Source organism: Loxodonta africana, chromosome 11 (genome assembly GCF_030014295.1).
Source record: "Loxodonta africana isolate mLoxAfr1 chromosome 11, mLoxAfr1.hap2, whole genome shotgun sequence".
NCBI lineage: Eukaryota > Metazoa > Chordata > Mammalia > Proboscidea > Elephantidae > Loxodonta > Loxodonta africana.
This window is the reverse complement of record NC_087352.1, coordinates 26,119,079-26,139,017: the sequence shown is the minus strand read 5'-3', so window position 1 is coordinate 26,139,017 and position 19,939 is coordinate 26,119,079. Positions and strand designations below refer to the sequence as shown.

The following is a 19,939-nucleotide window of genomic DNA, read 5'->3' as shown; positions in this document are numbered from 1 at the left end:
TTCAAAGACCTCCTCGTTATCTGTGAGAACTGTCATTTCCTCCTCAGTTCAGGGCATTTGCTCTTGCTATCCCCTCTGTCCACAATGCTGTTCCCTTTGGCTCTTTGCGTTTCTGGACCCTTCTTTGCCCTCCAGATCTCCATTAAAATATCACCTTCTCAGGTCATTTTCTTTCATGGCCAGAACAAGTGGACCCAGCCACTGCCTCTGTCATCTACAGTATATGAAATTGTTTGAATTTAATTTTTGTTCAATAAAGTCTATTTTCTCCTATAGACTGTGAGCCCTATGGAGTAGACACCTGCCCATCCAGTGCCCAGCACAGTTTATTCTCCATCAGATGGAGTTCTAAGTCCTACCTCACAAGGGTATTGTGAACAAAAGATGAGATAATGCTTAGAAGTTCTTAGCACTGGGCCTGGCACACAGAAAGTACTCAATAAATGTTGGTAAACACACCCACAGGCATCGGTGTTTGTTAAATGAATCCAAAATCCTTATCCTTTCTGTATCTAAATTACATATAAGATGAAGGCCATATTTATTGTCATTGCATTAAAGTACGGTCATGATACAGCCCCCACATTGACTTGTTTATTTTTGTCAAAACATAGTCATTGTACCAGGAACTGTGCTGGAACCTGAGGATTAGTAGACGAATCAGTCCCATTTCATGATCTCTGTGATGTCTTGGGGTAGGAAAGGACTAGTAATTATGGTCCAGGGATTGGAATCCCTGGGTGACGCAAACAGTTAAGAACTCAACTGCTGACTGAACTGTTGGTGGTTCACCTACCCAGAGTTACCTTGAAAGAAAGGGCTGGTGATTATCTTCCAAAAGGTCACAGTCTTAAACACCTTATGGAGCAGTTCTACTCTGACATACATGGGGGACACAATGAGTTGTAATTTACTTGTCAGCAACTGGTTTTGTTTTTGTATACAAGGGATTACTCTGAAGCTATTAAACAGAAAAAGGTAGCTCTATCATGATACAGAATTAGCTTCAAGATATATTGTTAATTAAAAAAAATAAAGACTCAGAAATACATCATGTGCTACACTTTATGTTTAAAAATACCGCTGTCTACATATAAGGGTATTCATAGATATCATCTCTGGAGGTATACCCACCCTAAAAGTGTTACCAATGGTTGCCTCTTGGGATGGGGATTAAGAAACCAGGTGTCAAGGATGAGAGCTACATTCACTTGAATTTTTTTTACCTGTAAATATGTTATCTTATAAGAATAACGCATGAAATAAATGGCTCATTATTGATAAGAAAGGAGAGAGAGAGAGAGAGAAAGTCTTACCTCACAAAGAAGGAAGGGAGAAAAGAAAGAAGGAAGGGAGAAAAGAAAGAAGGAAGGAAGAAAAGGACTGGTTCTACTTCCTCTTTTTACAGGTAGGAAAATTGAGAATTAAGGAGGAGAAATGATTCCCCAAGATAGTACAAGTAGTAAAGAGGTGGAGGTGGCATTTAAATCTAGGTTGACTTGCTTCAGAGCCTGTAAACAGAGCATCTTCACCGAGCTAGGTTTATGACCTAGAGTCTCCTAGTGGTACCGTTAACACACTTGGCTACTAACTGAAATGTCTGCAGTAAGAACCCATCCAGGGGCACCTTGGAAAAAAGACCTGGTATTCTGCTTCTGAAAGCTCACAGCCTTGAAAACACCGTGGAACACAGTTCTTCTCTGACTCACATGGGATTGCCATGAGTTGGAGTCAACTTGACAGCAACGGATTTAACTGGATACCTCTGCAACCAGAATGTCAACAAATTTTTTTTGTCTCTCCTTAGATGGAGAGGTCTCTGGAGTTGGCCAACATGACCAGAGTCCAAGAGTTTATCCTGCTAGGTTTGTCCCCAAGGGTGAACATACGAGATGCCCTGTTTGCTGTCTTCCTGACCCTCTACCTGCTGACCCTTTTGGAGAATACTCTCATCATCTACCTTGTCTATAGTCACAGTGAACTCCACAAGCCCATGTACTTCTTCCTGGGCAACCTGAGCTGCCTGGAGATGTGCTACGTGTCAGTGACCATGCCCAGTCTGCTTGTGGGACTGTGGATTGGATCCTACCACATTTCCTTCACAGTCTGCATGACCCAACTCTTCTTTTTTGTTTCTCTCATCTGTATTGAGTGCACCCTCCTGGCCTCCATGGCTTATGATCACTATGTGGCCATCTGTCACCCACTCCACTATCCACTGCTCATGCGACCCCAGGTATGCCTGGGCTTGTCCTTGTCCTCATGGCTTGGTGGTCTTATGGTCTCAGGGGTTAAGACCACATGCATTGCCAGCCTCTCCTACTGTGGCCCCAACGTCCTCAACCAATTTTTCTGTGATGTCTCCCCTCTGCTCAATCTTTCCTGCACCCACGTGGCCCTGATGGAGCTGGTGGACTTCATCTCTGGCATTGTCATCTTTTGTGGTACACTGCTAGTAGCCTTGGCCTCGTATTCAGCCATTGGGTTGGCCGTGCTCCACATGGCATCAGCCGCAGCCCGCCGTAAAGCTTTCTCTACCTGTGCCTCCCATCTGGTCGTGGTGGGCATCTTCTACTCAGCCGCCCTCTTCATCTATTGCCGTCCCAGCCGTATCAAGTCCATGGACCTCAACAAGGTGCTGTCGGTCACCTACACGGTGGTCACACCCATGTGCAACCCAATCATCTACTGCCTGCGGAACAAGGAGGTCCATGCAGTGCTGAGAAAAACTCTCCATCTGCCTCGATGCTAGTTTTGGAAAGCTTGATCTCTCAACTCATAAGAAGTCCTTCATGACCCCAAACACCATAAATAACCTTTGAAAGACAAATGAAATTTGGTGAAAAGTTTTTACCACCTAATATACAATGAAGGAACCCTGTTGGCACAGTTAAGCACACAACTATTATTGGAACGGTTGGCCATTTGAACCTACCCAGAGCTGCTTCAGAATACAGGCCTGCCGATCTGCTTTTGAAGGATCACATCCTTGAAGACCTTATGGAGCAGTTCTACTCTGCACACATGATGTTACCATGAGTCGGAATGGACTCAACAGCAACTAACAACGACCATATACAATGAGCTCCTGTAAATCAGTAACACAATCTGAACTATACAAGAGAAATATGACCAAAGTCGTGAGAAAGTAAGCCATAAAAGAAGAACTTTAAGTGGCCAATAACCCACATGAAAAAATGCTGAAATTTACTTACAAACCAAGAAATGCAAATTTAACAACCACATCATTTATATTCCTAGAAGACTGACAGATGTTTACCAAATGTGTCTATATGTTCCCACTGGTACACACAGATACATGTACAAGGATATTCACTGCATCATTATTTGTAATGAAAAAAATCACAAACATCCTAAATGTCCATTGATAGTGGATGAATTAAATATATCACCTTCACATTGAGATGAACATAAAGCTGTTAAATAAAGAGAAATAGATTTGTATGTTTTGACAAAGATATATGTCCGAAACATATATTTTAAATAAAAAAAAAAAAAACTATGGAATTTTTTGTTTTATTTTTGGGTTAAAATTTAATTTGGGTATAATTTCAAGAGCAGATTGAATTCCTGTTTACCCTTTACCTGAAGTCACCCACATTATTTATATTTTAGTCTATTTACTATGTCATTCTCTCCCTCTCTCTGTCTGTATATATATATACACACACACGTATATATGTAATATGTGTATGTGTATATACATGCATACCTATATATTATTACATAAGAGGGCAGTGGTGGTTCAGTAATAGACTTCTTGACTTCCATGTGAGAGACTTCGGTTCAATTCCTGGCCAACGCACCTTAAACATAGCCGCTGCCTGTCTGTCAGAGGAGGCTTATGTGTAGCTATGATGCCGAATAGGTTTCAGCGGCACTTCCAGAATAAAAAGGACTAGGAAGAAAGCTTGGCAACCTATATCTGAAAATCAGCCAATGAAAACCCTGTGGGTCACAACAGTCTGATCACAACTGATCACACAGTTTGTGCAGGACTGGGCAGCATTTGGTTCTGTTGTGCATGGGGCTCCCATGGGTCAGGGGCCAACTTGATGGCAGCTAATAAGAACAATCTGGGTACCAGATGGATTCATTGCTTCTCGTGTGATGTTATTGCTTCTAGGCCTCTCAGGGGACAAAGCTAGAAAAGGTATGTGTGGATACGCATATATGTTTGTATAATTATATATACATGTATATTTGCGTGTATGCACACGTATACTTATACGCACATGCACATATATATGGAGTATATGGAAATGTCTATTTATCTATCATCAATCTATCTAATCCTATTAAAAACATGACTTATGTACCACCAATTTCAATCCAATATCGTAAGTTATAAAGGTATAATGTAATTTTCCTGCTTTTAATTTTTGTAACTCTTCTCAACCCATGAGCTGGTTAAAATGGCAATTTTTATGTGTGTGTATATATATATATATGTTATGAAATAGCAATTTTTATGTTATAAATATACACATATATGCATATATGTAATAGATTATATATAATACAGTTTGTGTATATATAAAATAAAATTTAAAAAATTATGAGAACTGATTTGGAACCAATGTTACTTCCGAGTCACTTTCCCAAGCCACAGTGAACTTTAGGAAAAGTTTTCACTTCAGTCTTTCCTCTAAGTCCACAGAGACTAGGGAGCCCTCTGAGGTCCATCCTTGGATATAATTTAGCTGCTTGCGGCTGGCAGTAAGACCTGAGCTCTCTCTGCAGCTTAGAGAACACAGAGGTGGAGAAATGAGGAGGGGTAAGTGATAACTCATGCTCAGAACCAAAGACAACTTTTTGGAAAGACTTCTGAACTGAGTTGAGGTCCTTGAGATCACTGGTCACGTCTTCGTCACTGACATCCTCACCTCTATCCAGGGGCTGAGCCCTTTTGGTCCCCAGAGTCTCCTTCCTAAAGGGAAACTAGCACCTGTCTAAGTTCAGCTGGGAGGTAAGGGACCAAGTTCACATGATTTGAAGAAGGAATAGAGAGGATCAAAAAAGTTCTCACTCATAAAAAATACCTATAGGGTGCTAGGTACTGCCTAAGTACCATAGCGACTTCATTGGATTTAATCCACACGACAAGTCTTATGAAGTCAGCGTTATTATCTCCTTACTGGAGATAAATATAGGAGCCTCAGAATGTCAGAGTGCTGTCTAAGGTCACAAGCTTGTCAGTGATAGAAACTGGAACCATGGCTGGAACCATTTCTTCCTGATTCCAAAGCCCTGCTCTTAAACTGATGACAATATATTTCAAACAGAGGTTAATAAAACCAATTTATTGAGTTAAGATTAGCATTAAAATGAAATATAAAAGAACATGACAGAAAATATCAAAGTGTCTCACATAAAGTAAGGGTAAGTGTTGTTTTGTTAAACTTCTGTTTTATATGTGTCTGTGGTGTTTGTGTGGTGTGTGTGTCAGTGTGCCTGAGTCACAATGTAGCATGTATTTCCTATTGTGGGCCATGGTAAAATGCTTGAAGGCCACAGTACTATATATAACATACCACATATTGTACTATATATGTTGTTATTATTGTTGTGTACCTTTGAGTCGATTATGATTCATAGCAACCATATAGGACAGAGAAGAACTGCCGCATAGAATTCCTTAGGCTGTGGTCTTTACTGGAGCAGATCATCAGGTCTTTTCTTCTGCAGAGCGACTGGTGGCTTGAACAGTCAACCCTTCAGTTAGCAGCTGAGTGTTTAGCCATCATGCCACATCTAAAACACCTGGTACATAGTACACAGGCAAGAATTCAGAATTGTAATTACGTCTCTCTTTTATTTTTGAAGTAAATATTGTTATCATCTTAAGTAATAAATAGTTCAGGCTTAGAGAGGTTAAGAATCTTAGTCATGGTCACACAGCTAGCAAGCTGAGGATCACAAACTTCTCTGGGGGCAGAAATCAAGTTAATCATAACTATATCCTCAGACACATTGTAGGATTCAGACTTGAAAAATGTTTGTGAAATGGGCCCCAAACCTAAGAATCATCCCCAAATAGTCCAATTCTACAGTGCAAAATACTTTTTTAGATATACTTATCAGTTGTCCAAGGAGCCTTGGTGGTGCAGTGGCTAAAGCAAAAGTAACCTAAAGGTCAGCAGTTCGAAGCCACTAGTGGCTCCATGGAAGAGATATGTGGCAGTCTCCTTCCCTAGATATTTACAGTCTTAGAAACTCTATGGGTTCTCTATGAGTTGGGATCGACTCTATGGCCGTGGGTTTGGTTTGGGTTTTATCAGTTCTTCAGTAGATTGATCAGGAACATTCCAGGACCACTTGAGTTTTTCAGAGAGGCAAGATAACATGGAGACTTCGTGAAGAAGTTAAGTCAAGAAGAGGGGTAGTGGGAAAGTAAAAGAGGGCAGGAGCATTACCAGGGGTAAAGTGGACCAGAGAAGGAAGGAATATCAGCAAAGGAGGGAAAGCACCTGGAAAGAGGCTTTGGCAGGATTTCCCAAGAACAGCTCCACTGTCCATAAAGGCTTGGGTTACAGCCCAACTCTTCTTCAGGACCAATGACAGCTCCAATGGCCAGGTGACCTTGTCCAGAACTGAGAGAGTCCACCTCAAATAGTACAGAAATTGACCTGAAAGCAACTTTAAACACTACGTGTGAGACATTGTACTTACACTACTTTATTGAATCCTTCTAACACCCATTTGAGTTGAGATAGGTCAAAGTTCCCCCAGTTTTATCTACTTAGAAACCCTGGCTCAGGGAGTTGAAGGGACTTACAGGAAGAATGGCTTACAGCCAAGATAGCCAGACTCTGAAATATGGTTTTGCAAAGAGCAGGGTGACTCGAACTGGTGCATAAGATCTCTTGCTCAATTCACATATGATCTTGGGCAAGTGGCTTCATCTCTTTGAACCTTGCTGTGTTCACCTGAAAAATAAGTGGGCAACAATGCTAACTGAACCAATATATCGTGGGTATGAAGTAAGATATTTTTCCAAAACACCAAGATGAAGGTCTCCACCACGAATATGTTTGCCTCCTTTGGCTAAACTGATTCCATATAATTATAAAATGACTCTAACGATAGCAACAACCAAAAACAACAGATATAATGTATTGCATTTGTGTTACTTTTCAACATTTTTTTCCATCTCTTACTTGAAGGGGACTATCTTAATGGCCTTATCTATTCTTGCCTAAACTGACAGACTTGGGGAGGAAGGAATATCATTTCCCCTTAATTCGGACAAATCAAGAATTAAACATGTTCAAGGGCAGAAATTTAATAAAGCTACTGAGGGAGAAAGAAGCCATGGTGGTGCAGTGGTTAAGCATTCAGCTGTTAACCGAAAGTTCAGTGGTTCGAACCCACCAGTCACTCTGTGGGCAAAAGATGTGGCCGTCTATTTCCGTAAAGATTATGGCCTTGGAAAACTTACTCTGTCCTACAGAGTCGCTATGACTTGGAATCAACTCAATGGCAGTGGGTTTTGGTTTTGGAAATGAGGGAGAAGGCATTCAGACACGGAAGGAAGAACACAGTTTTTGGGTTCAAAGGAATCTCAGTACCCATACTTAATGTGTGATATGGGCCATGTTTTAAAATGCAGTGATATATCAGTGCCCATGGGAGCAGCAGTCAAGAAATGAAATGATGTACTGAGTCGGGCTCATCTGCTGCAGATGACCTCTTTAAAGTGTTAAAAAGCAAAAATGTTACTTTGAGGACTAAGGTAAGCCCAACCCAAGCCATGGCATTTCCAATTGCCTCATATGCATTGGAAAGCTGGGCAATAAATATGGAAGACCAAAAAAGAATCAATGGCTTTGAATTACGGTGTTGGTGAAGAATATTGAATATAGCATGGGCTAGCAAAGGAACAAACAAATCTGGCTTGGAAGAAGTACAGCCAGAATGCTCCTTAGAAGCAAAGATGGCAAGACTTCGTCTCACATACTTCGGACATGTTGTCAGGAGGGACAAGACACTGGAGAAGGATGTCATGCTTGGTGAATTAGACGGTCAGTGAAACAGAGGAAGACCTACAACAAGATTGACTAACAGTGGCTACAACAGTGGGCTCAAACATAGAATGGTGCAGGAGCAGGCAGTGTTTTGCTCTGTTATACAAATGGTCGCTGTGAGTTGTAACTGACTCAATGGCACCTAATAGCAAGAACATACTATATAAGTGCATGAATATGCTGGCAATATCCTGGAAGTATCCATAAAAAAAAACTTAGAACATTCATTACCTCTGGGGAAGAGAAAAAGGATATTGAAAGTTAGGAGTGAAAAGAAATTATTTTTTAACTCTTTTTTTTAATTAACTTACAGCATAATTGACTTTTTTAGTGTACAATTATGTGATTTTCAGTATATGTATAAGCTACTTTTAAAAATGCCTTTTGAATAAATACTGAGCAGATGCAAAGGAACTTAAAACACATGTGTGTTGTCAGGTGCCTTGAGTCAGTTCAGACTCATAGGGACCACTTGTGTAACAGAATGAAACACTGCTCTGTCCTGCACCATCTTCACACTTGTTGCTATGTTTTAGCCCTTTGTTGCAGCCTCTGTGTCAATCTATCTCCTTGAGGGTCTTGCTCTTTTTCACTGGCCCTCTAAATTACCAAGCATGACGTCCTTTTCCAGGGACTGGCCTTTCCTGATAACATGTCCGAACAAGGGATAAAAATAGCAATGCAGTGATTCTGTGTATTCATCAATCTCTTTAAGAAGAACACGACTGTTATCTTCGAAGATCCCATGAGCCCCTCTCTTGTCCTCTCCTCCCTGTTCTCTAAGAAGGAGCCACAATCTTGAATTTCAGGTCTACCACTCTTCTACTTTCTTTTACCACATGCCCTTGTTTCCCTAAGCAATTTTTTAAAATTTTTGTATATTGAGCATAGATAGAAATATATTGCTTGTATACTTCTGTAACTTTTTTCTCAATATTATGTTTTTGATATTGATTTATTAATGATATTAGGTGTAGTCCTGTCTCAGCCATTTATTTATAGAATAAGTACTTCATTACATAAATAGATCACAGTTTGTTTATTAATTCTACTGTGGTTGGACTTTTGGGATGCTTTCATTTCTCCTTTTTTTATGCTAGTAAAACAAGGCTGCTGTGGACCTTACTTTGAATATCTGCTTGGACATAGAATTCATGGGTCACAGTCAGGTCTTCAAATTCACTAGATAAGGGCAAGTTGTTTCCTAAAGTGATCATACCACTTTACACTTCCAGCAGCAGTGTATTAAGGTTTCATTCCTACAAGTCTTGCTAAATTTAATATTTTCAGATATTTGTATTTGTGCTAAAAGGAGCCCTGGTAGAACACAGTTAAGTACTTGGCCACTAACCAAAAAGATTGGTGGTTTGAACCCACCAACCTGCACCGAGAAGAAAGACTTGATCTTACAGCCTAGGAAAACCTATGGGCAGTTCTACTCTGTCACATGGGCTCCCTATGAGTTGGAATCAACTCAACAGCACCCAACAACAAAAATAACGTATTTGTGCTGATTCTGTGGATATAAAAATGTTTCTAATCTTGGTTTTAATTTCCTTCGTTCCTACAGAGATGAGCATGTTTCCATGTTTTTAGCCATGAATATGTATTCTTTGGTGAGGTATTCATTCTGGCCTTTTGTCCATTTTTTCTTTAGAGAACTTTTTCATATCAATTGACCAATTTCTTTGTATAAGAATCCTTTGTCACTTACATGTATTGCAAATATATTTTTCCAGCTTGTGACTTTTCTTTTAATTTTTTATGGTGACCATAATTTCTTTTCTCATCCTTCTTATAAATTTCTGGAATTGATTTACCGAGATATGTTTTATTGTGGTAAATATATATGTAACAAAACAGTTGCCATCTCAACATTCTTCACATGTACAATTCAGTGACATTAATTATGTTTATCATGTTGTTCAACCATTACCATTATTCCTTTCCAAATTTTTCCATCAGCCTTAACAGAAGCCCAGTGTCCCCCAAACAATGACTCTCCCTTTTTCCCTTTCTCCTTCCCAACCCTGGTAACCACTAATAAACTTTGGTCTCATAAAAACTTGCCTAATTTAGCTATTTCATGTAAGTGGGAATAATTTCAATGTGGACAGGTTTAAAATTCTTTTCCTTCATTGTTTTGGTCTTCTATACCCAAAGTTATACTTCAACATTGTTTTATAAAATTTTAGAGGTTTGCACTTCACATTTATGTTTTTAGTTCACTTGAATTTGATTTCCTTGTGCGTGTGGTGTGATGTAGGGATTTCATTTATTATTATTCTTTTTCCTCTTTTGATAACTAATTATCCAAGCACCACTCATTGAACAGTCCATATCTTCTCCACCGATCTGCGATGCAAATGATGCCACAAATCAAGTTCCCACATAACTGCGAGTGTGTTCAGGGCCTCTGTATTTCATTCCATTAGCCTGAAATTTAATTTTCAATGGGAAAGTTTAACGTGAAAACTAGAACATTCTGAGGATTAGGATGGAGAGGGACTACAGAGAAGCAGATTTTGCTCAATACGTAGATGAGAAGTAACCTAACATCCTCCCCCTCCCCTTCTTTCTCTGTCCTTCAGCTACACTGGATTTTCTTTTCCATGAAGGTGCCAACCACCTTCCTGACTCAAAATTTTGGCACTTACTTTTCTACTCTGCCACGAATGTTCTTCTCTCAGCTCAATGTATAGCGTACCCTTTCTCATCTCTCAAGGCTTTGTGAGGAATCCCTGGGTAGTGCAAATGGTTAAGGGCTCTGCTGCTAACCAAAAAATTGGCAGTTCAAACCCACCCAAAAGCACCTCAGAAGAAAGACCTGGTGATCTGCTTCCAAAACGTCACAGCCTTTGAAACTTTATGGAACAGTTCTACTCTGAAACACATGGGTCACCATGGAATTGAAATTGACTCAGCAAGAACTGGTGGGTTTTGGTTGGATAGTTGATAGACATTGCCAACCCCATCCATCCTGTTTTGCTTTCCTCTTACCACGTATTCTCTAAAATTCTCTCATTTATATATTTGTCCCTTTGTATATCTTCTCTTGAAGTCAGAGATAGTTCAAAAAAGTCTACTCTCCACATCTCAGTTCCCTAAAAAAAATAATATTGGATTTCCAGTGTTAATGCCAGAGGCAAAAGACCCCTACTTCTAGGATACATCATGGAGCAAATCCCCAAGAGACTGATACCATTGGTGTAGGAGTCAGACAGACTTGCAGTTTCCAAATTGTGTGTTCTTGGACAAGTCACTTAACCTTTCTGACCCTTGGTGATGTCATCTATATGGGGGAGAAAATAATGCTTGTAGTCTAGGTATAAGTTTCTGGGTGGTGCAAACAGTTCAGGTGCTCTGCTGCTAATCTAAAGGTTGGATATTCGAGTCCACTCAAAGCAAACAAAAGTAACTATCATTCCTTGCTTTACAAACCACCTTCTCATCTATTGTCATGTTTAATATTCATAGGAAGTAAAGATAACATAAGAAGCCTGGGTGGTGCAGCAGTTAAGTGCTCAGCTGCGAACTGAAAAGTCCTCAGTTCAAATCCACCAGTGGCTCCATGAGAGAAAAAACCTGACAATCTGTTCTTGTGAAGATCACAGCCTAGGAAACCCTATAGGGCAGCTGTATATAGGGTCACTATGAGTTAGAATTGACTCAATGGCATATAACAAGAGCAAGGACATCATAGTGGTAGATTTCATTTCCATTTCATAGATGAGATCAATGAGGCTCGCAAAGGTTGGAAGACTTGCATAACATCACAGATTTAGTGAGCACTGGTGTAAGACTTCTGTTTCCATTTTTGCAATTTTCCAGTGGCTTCCCCACATGTCCTCCCCCTAACAATCAACATGCAGCAATTACATTGGTTCTAGGGGCCCACATCATATACATTCTCCCTTTCTCTGCAATTGCACTTCTGGACAAATCAGCATCTCTACAAACCTATTTCTTTCTTTACTTAGATGGAGAGATCTTTGGAGTTGGCCAACATGACCAGAGTCCAGGAGTTTATCCTGCTGGGTTTGTCCACAAGACTGGGTGTAATGGATGCCCTGTTTGCCATCTTCCTGGCCCTCTATGTATTGACCCTCTTGGAGAACACTCTCATCATCTACCTTATCTGCTGTCACAGTGAGCTCCACAAACCCATGTACTTCTTCCTGGGCAACCTGAGCTGCCTAGAGATGTGCTACATGTCTGTGACCATGCCCAGCCTCCTCCTGGGGCTGTGGACAGGGCCTTGCCATGTGCCCTTCACAGCTTGCACAATTCAGCTATTTTTATTTATATCCCTTATTGGCACCAAGTGCACCCTCCTGGCTTCCATGGCCTATGACCGCTACGTAGCCATCTGTCGCCCACTCCACTACCCACTGCTCATGCGGCCCCAGGTCTGCCTGGGCTTGGCCATGACTTCATGGCTTGGTGGCCTTCTGATCTCCTTGATCAAAACCACATGCATCATGAGCCTCTCCTACTGTGGCCCCAATGTTCTCAACCACTTCTTCTGTGATGTCTCCCCTCTGCTCAACCTGTCTTGCACTCACATGGCCCTGACGGAGCTGGTGGACTTTGTCTCTGCCATCATCATCTTCTGTGGGTCATTAGTAGTTGCTCTCTCCTCCTATGTGGCCATTGGTAGGGCTGTACTCCGTATGACATCAGCTGCTGCCCACTGCAAAGCCCTCTCCACTTGTGCCTCCCACCTGGTTGTAATGGGCATCTTCTACTCAGTGGTCCTCTTCATGTACTCCCGACCCAGCCACATCGAATCCACAGACCTCAACAAGGTGCTGTCGGTCATCTACACAGCAATCACGCCCATATGCAGTCCAATTATCTACTGCTTGAGGAACAAGGAGGTCCACATAGCATTAAAGAAGACTCTACGCCCACACTGAGTCCCTCCAGAGAAAACTGGACATTTTCCTGCTCCTGATTTTAAAGCCTTTATCACCAAAACATATACACAGCATACTCAACATCATCAGTCATTGTTTTTGTTGTTGTTGGGTGCTGCCAGGTCTATTTAGACTCATAGTGACCACATATGACAGATTAGAACTGCCCCATAGGGCTTCCAAGCCTGTAATGTTTATGGAAGCAAATCAACAGTTTTTTCTCCCTCGGAGCTGCTGTGTGGGCTTGAACTGCCAACCTTTTAGTTATCAGCTGAGTGTTTAGCCATTGTACCACCAAGGACTCCTTTATTAGCCATTTGGGAGATGCAAAGCAAAACTACAGTGAGATACCACCTCATCCCTATAAGAATGGCAATGATCAAATAAAAAAAAAAAAACTGAAACAACAGGTGGTGGTGAGGTTGTGGAGAAATTAGAGCACACATTCACTGCTGGTGGGAATGTAAAATGGTACAGCCACTGTGGAAAACAGTTTGGTGGTTCCTCAAAAAGTTGAATATGGAACTGCCATAAGACCCACCAATCTCAATCCTAGGTATAAACCCAGAAGAAGTGAAGGCAGGAATGCAAACAGAAACCTGCACTCCAATTTCATTGCAGCACTTTTCACAATAGCCAAAAGGTGGAAACAATGGAAATGTCCACCAACAGATGAATGGATAAATAAAATGTGGTATATACACACAATGGGATATTGCTCAGCCATAAAGAGAAATGAAGTCCTGATGTATAACACAACATGAATGAACCTTGAAAATGAATGAACACTATAAGACGGAGTAGAACTGCCCCATACAGTTTCCAAGGAGCACCTGGTGGTGGATTCGAACTGCTGTAGCACTTAACCACTATGCCACCAGGGTTTCTTTGAAAACATTATGCAGAGTGAAATAAGTCAGCTGCAATAGGACAAATATTGTATGGTGTCATTTTTATGAAATAAGCAAATAAATAGAAACCAAAGATTATTAGTGACTACCAAGGGTGGGAGGGAAGGGGAATGGGGGAGTTAGGAGGCATTGAGTTTATGTTAATGGTAGTGGAGTGATACAGAAAACAATAGTGAGAATAGTTGCAAAACAAGAAGAATGTAATCAATGTCACTGAATAATAATTGTAGAAATTATTAAAATGGTGTATGTTTTGATATGTATATTTTCACTACAATGAAAAAAATACATACGCAGGTTTCAAAGGCAAATAGAAACATGGAGGAAAATATTTGCAGTGTAATCTATAAAGATTTTCTAAAATAATGACTACTTCAAGACAAAAACAAAAGGAAAACGATCATAAACAGGAAAGTTGTTGAAGAAGGAACATAACTGGCTGATAGCCTACAAGAAAACATTTAATCACTTCATTAATACCAGAAATGCAAATTCATATAGAAGACAGCAATTTCCCCTTTGAAAAATATTAAATACATTATATATATATATATATATATATGCATTCAGTTTCGCCAAATGGCTGTACAAGAATGTTCATTTCAAAATTGTGAATTTTGGGCTAAACATTATTTTATTGGAGATTGCTGGGAATATCTTAAATATCCAATGATAGTTATTTAAGTATTTTATGTGCATACTGAGAAATAACACGCAGCCATTAAAGGCATTAAACTAGACTTGTAGATACTAATGTGAGGAGATAGCTTAGGTGTGTTGTTGAGTCAAGACTATGGCCCCCAGACACCATTTTAACTCAGAACTGAAGTCACTCCCTTCAGCCAAAGATTAGACAGGTCTATGAAACAAACATTAACACACTTAATAAATATGCTTTGTAGTCCAATCACATATATGAGATCAAATGCTCACACCTGCCCAAAAGCAAAGCAAAGAAGGCAGGAATGGACAGGAAATGGGACAAATGGAAACAGGAAATCCGGGTGGAGAAGGGGAGAGTGTCGACACATCTTGGGGATTGCAACCAATGTCACAAAACAATTCATGTATTAATTGTTGAACGAGAAACTAATTTTCTCTGTAAACTTTCACCTAAAGCACAAATAAATAAATAAGTATATAAGTATGTCAAACTTTTCATGAAATAATAGTGATAATACCAATAATTGTGATAATTACTTATGTTAATATGTATCTAGATGGGAATCTGAAATACTACATATCAAAAAGCAGTTATTAATGGTTACTTTCAGGGATAAGGCTACATGGTTTTATATTTAATGTATTTGAATAATTAAAAATAAGCTTACATTATTTTTTTAATTAGAAAAATAAACATAAAACAGAAATTTAAAGGATGACCTTCTGTGGAATGACTTGTTTATCGCACTGGCAGATTTTTAAATTTTATTTTAAGTAATAATAGCTCATGATGACAATGCCTCAAGGGAAATGAGCATGCTGTGGTGTTGTCTGGGAGAATATAGACTGGTACCTCTTAGAAGGCAAATTCATTAATAAATTTTAAAGCCTTGACAGTCTAAATGACCTTGAGCCCATCAATCCCACTCTGGGAATTTATTCTGAAGGAAAAAAAAAATGTTCATAGCACAATTATTCACAACAGCCAAAAAAGTGGAAACAACCCAAATGCCCATCAACTGATGAAAAGGTAAACACAATGTGGTACATACATCCAATGGAAAATAATTCAACTATATAAAGGAATGAAGCATTGATACATGCTATAACAGGAATGGACCTTGAAAATATTGTGTTAAGTGAAAGAAGCCAGTAACAAAAGACCACATATTGTATGATCTGATTTATATTAAATGTCCAGAATAGGTAAATCCATAGAGACAGAAAGTAGATTATCAGTTGCTTAGGGACAGAGGGAGGAATAGGGAGTGACTGCTAATGGGTAAAGGGTTTCTTTTGGGGGTGATGGAATCAGGAATTAAGTAGTGGTGATGGTTGCACAACATCGTGAATAGTCTAAAAAATCACTGAATTGTATATTTTAAAAGGGTGGATTTTATGGTAGGTGAATGATAGCTCAATAAAACATAGGGTATTGGTCACTTGAGATCTTCCCTCACGCCCCGGTCAGCTGGTCAGTGTCAGGACCTATGCAGAGTTCTACGGAAAGCTCCCTGGACCTCCTTGTTCCGAAGGCAGTAGATGATTGGGTTGCACATGGGCGTGACCACTGTGTAAATGACCGAGAGCACCTTGTTGAGGTCCATGGCCTCTATGCGGCTGGGACGGGCATAGATGAAGATAGTGGCTGAGTAAAAGATACCCACCACTACCAGGTGGGAGGCACACGTGGAGAAGGCCTTGCGACGGGCAGTGGCTGATGGCATGTGGAGCACAGCCCTACCAATAGCTGCATATGAGGCCATGGCCACTAGGAGGGAACCCCAGAGGATAACGATGGCAGAGATGAAGTCCACCAGCTCTGTCAGGGCCACGTGGGTGCAGGACAAGTTGAGCAGAGGGGAGACATCGCAGAAGAAGTGGTTGAGGACATTGGGGCCACAGTAGGATAGGCTTGCAATGCATGTTGTCTTGGCCACGGAGACCAGAAGACCACCAAGCCATGAGGACAAGGCCAGGCCCAGGCAGACCTGTGGCCGCATGAGTAGTGGGTAGTGGAGTGGGCAGCAGATGGCCACATAGCGATCATAGGCCATGGAGCCCAGGAGGGTACATTCAGTACAGATAAGAGAGATGAAAAAGAAGAGTTGGGTCATGCAGACTGTAAAGGGCACATGGCAGAACCCTGTCCACAGCCCCACAAGCAGGCTGGGCATGGTCACTGACATGTAGCACATCTCCAGGCAGCTCAGGTTACCCAGGAAGAAGTACATGGGCTTGCGGAGCTCACTGTGACTGAAGATGAGGTAGATGATCAGAGTATTCTCTAATAAAGTCAACAGGTAGAGGCTCAAGAAGATGGCAAACAGGGCACCGTGTATGCCCACCGTTGTGGACAAACCCAGCAGGATAAACTCCTGAACTCTGGTCATGTTGGCCAACTCCAAGGATCTCACCATCTAAGAACAAAATATATCTATAAAATGTTTTGTAAATCTGTCTCTCTACATCTTGCCTCACCTTTGGTCCAAGCCATTATCTCACTAGAATCAACTGAATAACCCCTTATCTGGTCTCTCTGCTTCCATTCTTACCTTCTAATATCCTTCTCCACGTAGAAGCTAGTTGTTGTTGTCAGTTGCCATCAAGTCAATTCCAACTCAGGGTGATCCATGAGTTACAAAGTAGAACTGTCCCATAGGGTTTTCCTGGCTGTAATCTTAACAGCAGCAGATCGCCAGGCCTTTTCTTTCATGATTCTGCTGGGTGGGTTCAAACCACCAATCTTTAGGTAAGCAGTCAAGTGTTTGCACCACCTAGGGATCTGTGAAGGGCCTTTAAAAATCAAAGATAATATTGGACTACTCCTCTGCTTAAAACTCTTCACCATCCCCATTAATCTAAGACTAAGCATCAAGTTCCTTACAACAGCCTTCAAGGTCCTGAATGTTCCAATCACTTCCAACTGTTTCAGGTTTAACTCACTTCATCCTTCCTCTTGTCTCATCTCCTGAAGTTCCGTGGGAGACCTTTCACTTCCTCAAATGGAACAAGGTCCTTCAAGCTTTAAAGAATTCCCAGGTGAGTTTCCTTCTTTCTGGAACACCTTTCTCCCCATTCTTGATTTTCCTGTTTCTGGCTTCTTAGTGTAATATAGGGTCGCTGTAAATTGCAACCAACTCGACAGCAAAGGGTTTGGTTTAGTATACTTGGCATCGGTTTCAATGTCTTGTGCTCAGATAAGCCATCCTTGGAAATCCTGTATCAAACTCACCACCACCCCGGATCATTATTATCTGTCATTGTATCCCATTAGGAGTTTCTGGGTGGCACAAGTGGTTAAGCACATGGCTACTAACCAAAAAGTTGGCAGTTCGAACGCACCCAGAGCCACATCGGAAGAAAGGCCTGGGGATCTGCTCTGAAAGGTTACAGCTTTGAAAACCCTACAGAGTACAGTTGTAGTCTGCAACACATGAGGTTGCCATGAGTTGGAACCGACTTGACTGCAACTGGTTTGGTATCCAATTACTTCCTCTCAAAGTAATTATTATTTTAAATTATTTGAATGTTTATTCACCTGTTCATCGTCTCTTCTACTGGATTGCGAGTTTCACAAGGGCAGGGACTGAGTCCGTCTTACTCTGCACTGTATCCTCTTATCTAGCAAGGAGAACCCTGCCTGGCATCTTATAGGTACTTAATACAAGCTTATTTAACGCACAAAGCATGAACACTGGATTTCCAGACACTGTACCTCTAGCAGGTGCAGCAACAAATGGTAGTCAGTGTTGGCTGGGAGCCTTAGCTCTCATCCTAAGTGATCTTTCTGTTCAACTTCTGACGGTTGTTGACTTTGGAACGGAATCAATGTAGTGTAGTTGGAAGAACACTTACCTTGAAATCAGAAAACCTGCCTCATCTGCATATTACAATCTCTGATTTATGTGACCCTCTGTTTTTTCCTCAGTAAAATGAGAAGAATGATACTGGCTCCCATGAGATGTTGTGGAGATTGCATAAGAAAATTGAAGGGAAAGTTCTATATAAATGAATATTACTTTTGACTACATCTTGGGAAGAGACGATGGAATGCTCAATGTCATCAGTCAGAACAAGGCCAAGGGCTGACTGCGGAACAGATCATCAGTTGTTCATATGCAAGTTCAGGTTGAAAGTGACGAAAATTAAAACAAGTCCACAAGAGCCAAAGTATGACCTTGAGTATATTCCACCTGAACTTAGAGACCATCTCGAGAATAGATTTGATGCATCGAATACTAATAACCGAAGACCACACGAGATGTGGAATGACATGAAGGACATTATACATGAAGAAAGCAAGAAGTCAGTAAAAAGAAAGAAAAGCCCAAAATGGATGTCTGAAGAGACTCTGAAACTTGCTCTTGAACATCAAGTAGCTAAAGGGAAAGGAAGAAATGATGAAGTGAAAGAGTTGAACAGAACATTTCAAAGGGTGGCTAGAGAAGAAAAAGTATTATAATGACATGTGCAAAGACCTGGAGATAGAAAAACAAAAGGGAAGAACACTCTCTGTATTTCTCAAGCTGAAAGAACTGAAGAAAAAATTCAAGCCTCGAGTTACAGTATTGAAGGATTTTTTATGGGGAAAATATTAAATGACTCAGGAAGCATCAAAAGGAGATGGAAGGAATACATGGAGCCATTATACCAAAAAGAATTGGTCAATGTTGAACCATTTCAGGAGGTACAATATAAGCAGGAACCAATGGTACTGAAGGAAGAAGTCCAAACTGCACTGAAGGCATTGCTGAAGATCATTCAAAAGTGGCTGCAGCAGTATATCAACAGGGAACTCCCAGAAATTCAAGCTGGATTCAGGAGAGGACGTGGAACCAAGGATACCATTGCTGATGTCAGGTAGATCCTGGCTGAAAGCAGAGTATACTAGAAAGATGTTTACCTGTGTTTTATTGACTATGCAAAGGCATTCAACTGTGGATCACAATGAATTATGGATAACACTGAGAAGAATGGGAACTCCAGAACACTTGATTGTCCTCATGAGGAAACTGTACATAGATCAAGAGGCAGTTGTTCGAAAAGAAGGAGGGGATACTGTGTGGTTTAAAGTCAGGAAAGGTGGGCGTCAGGGTTGTAACATTTCACCAGACCTATTCAATTTGTATGCTGAGCAAATACTCTGAGAAGCTGGACAATATGAAGAAGAACAGGGCATCGGGATTGGAGGAAGACTCATTAACAACCTGCATTATGCAGATAACACAACTTCACTTGCTGACAGTGAAGAGGACTCGAAGCACTTACCAATGAAGATCAAAGACCACAGCCTTCAGTATGAATTACACCTCAACATGAAGAAAACAAAAATCCTCACAACTGGACCAATGAGCCACGTCATGATAAATGGAGAAAAGACTGAAGTTGTCAAGCA

General features: G+C 40.7%; 3 protein-coding genes across 3 annotated transcripts; 2 read left to right on the top strand and 1 right to left on the bottom strand.

Moving 5' to 3' along the window:
• The first annotated feature begins 1,310 nt into the window (after positions 1 to 1,310).
• On the top strand, positions 1,311 to 2,752 carry LOC100657129 (olfactory receptor 6Z7-like). Its single transcript, XM_003406641.3, has one exon. It carries the CDS (start codon positions 1,808 to 1,810, stop codon positions 2,750 to 2,752), a length of 945 nt encoding a protein of 314 aa, XP_003406689.2. The 5' UTR covers positions 1,311 to 1,807.
• Positions 2,753 to 12,028: 9,276 nt separating this feature from the next.
• Positions 12,029 to 12,967, top strand: LOC100656849 (olfactory receptor 6Z7-like). The gene has a single exon (XM_010587049.3). It carries the CDS (start codon positions 12,029 to 12,031, stop codon positions 12,965 to 12,967), a length of 939 nt encoding a protein of 312 aa, XP_010585351.2.
• A 2,845-nt stretch (positions 12,968 to 15,812) lies between these two features.
• On the bottom strand, positions 15,813 to 17,164 carry LOC135232709 (olfactory receptor 6Z7-like). The gene has a single exon (XM_064293436.1). It carries the CDS (start codon positions 16,959 to 16,961, stop codon positions 16,023 to 16,025), a length of 939 nt encoding a protein of 312 aa, XP_064149506.1. The 5' UTR covers positions 16,962 to 17,164; the 3' UTR covers positions 15,813 to 16,022.
• Between the last annotated feature and the right edge of the window lie 2,775 nt (positions 17,165 to 19,939).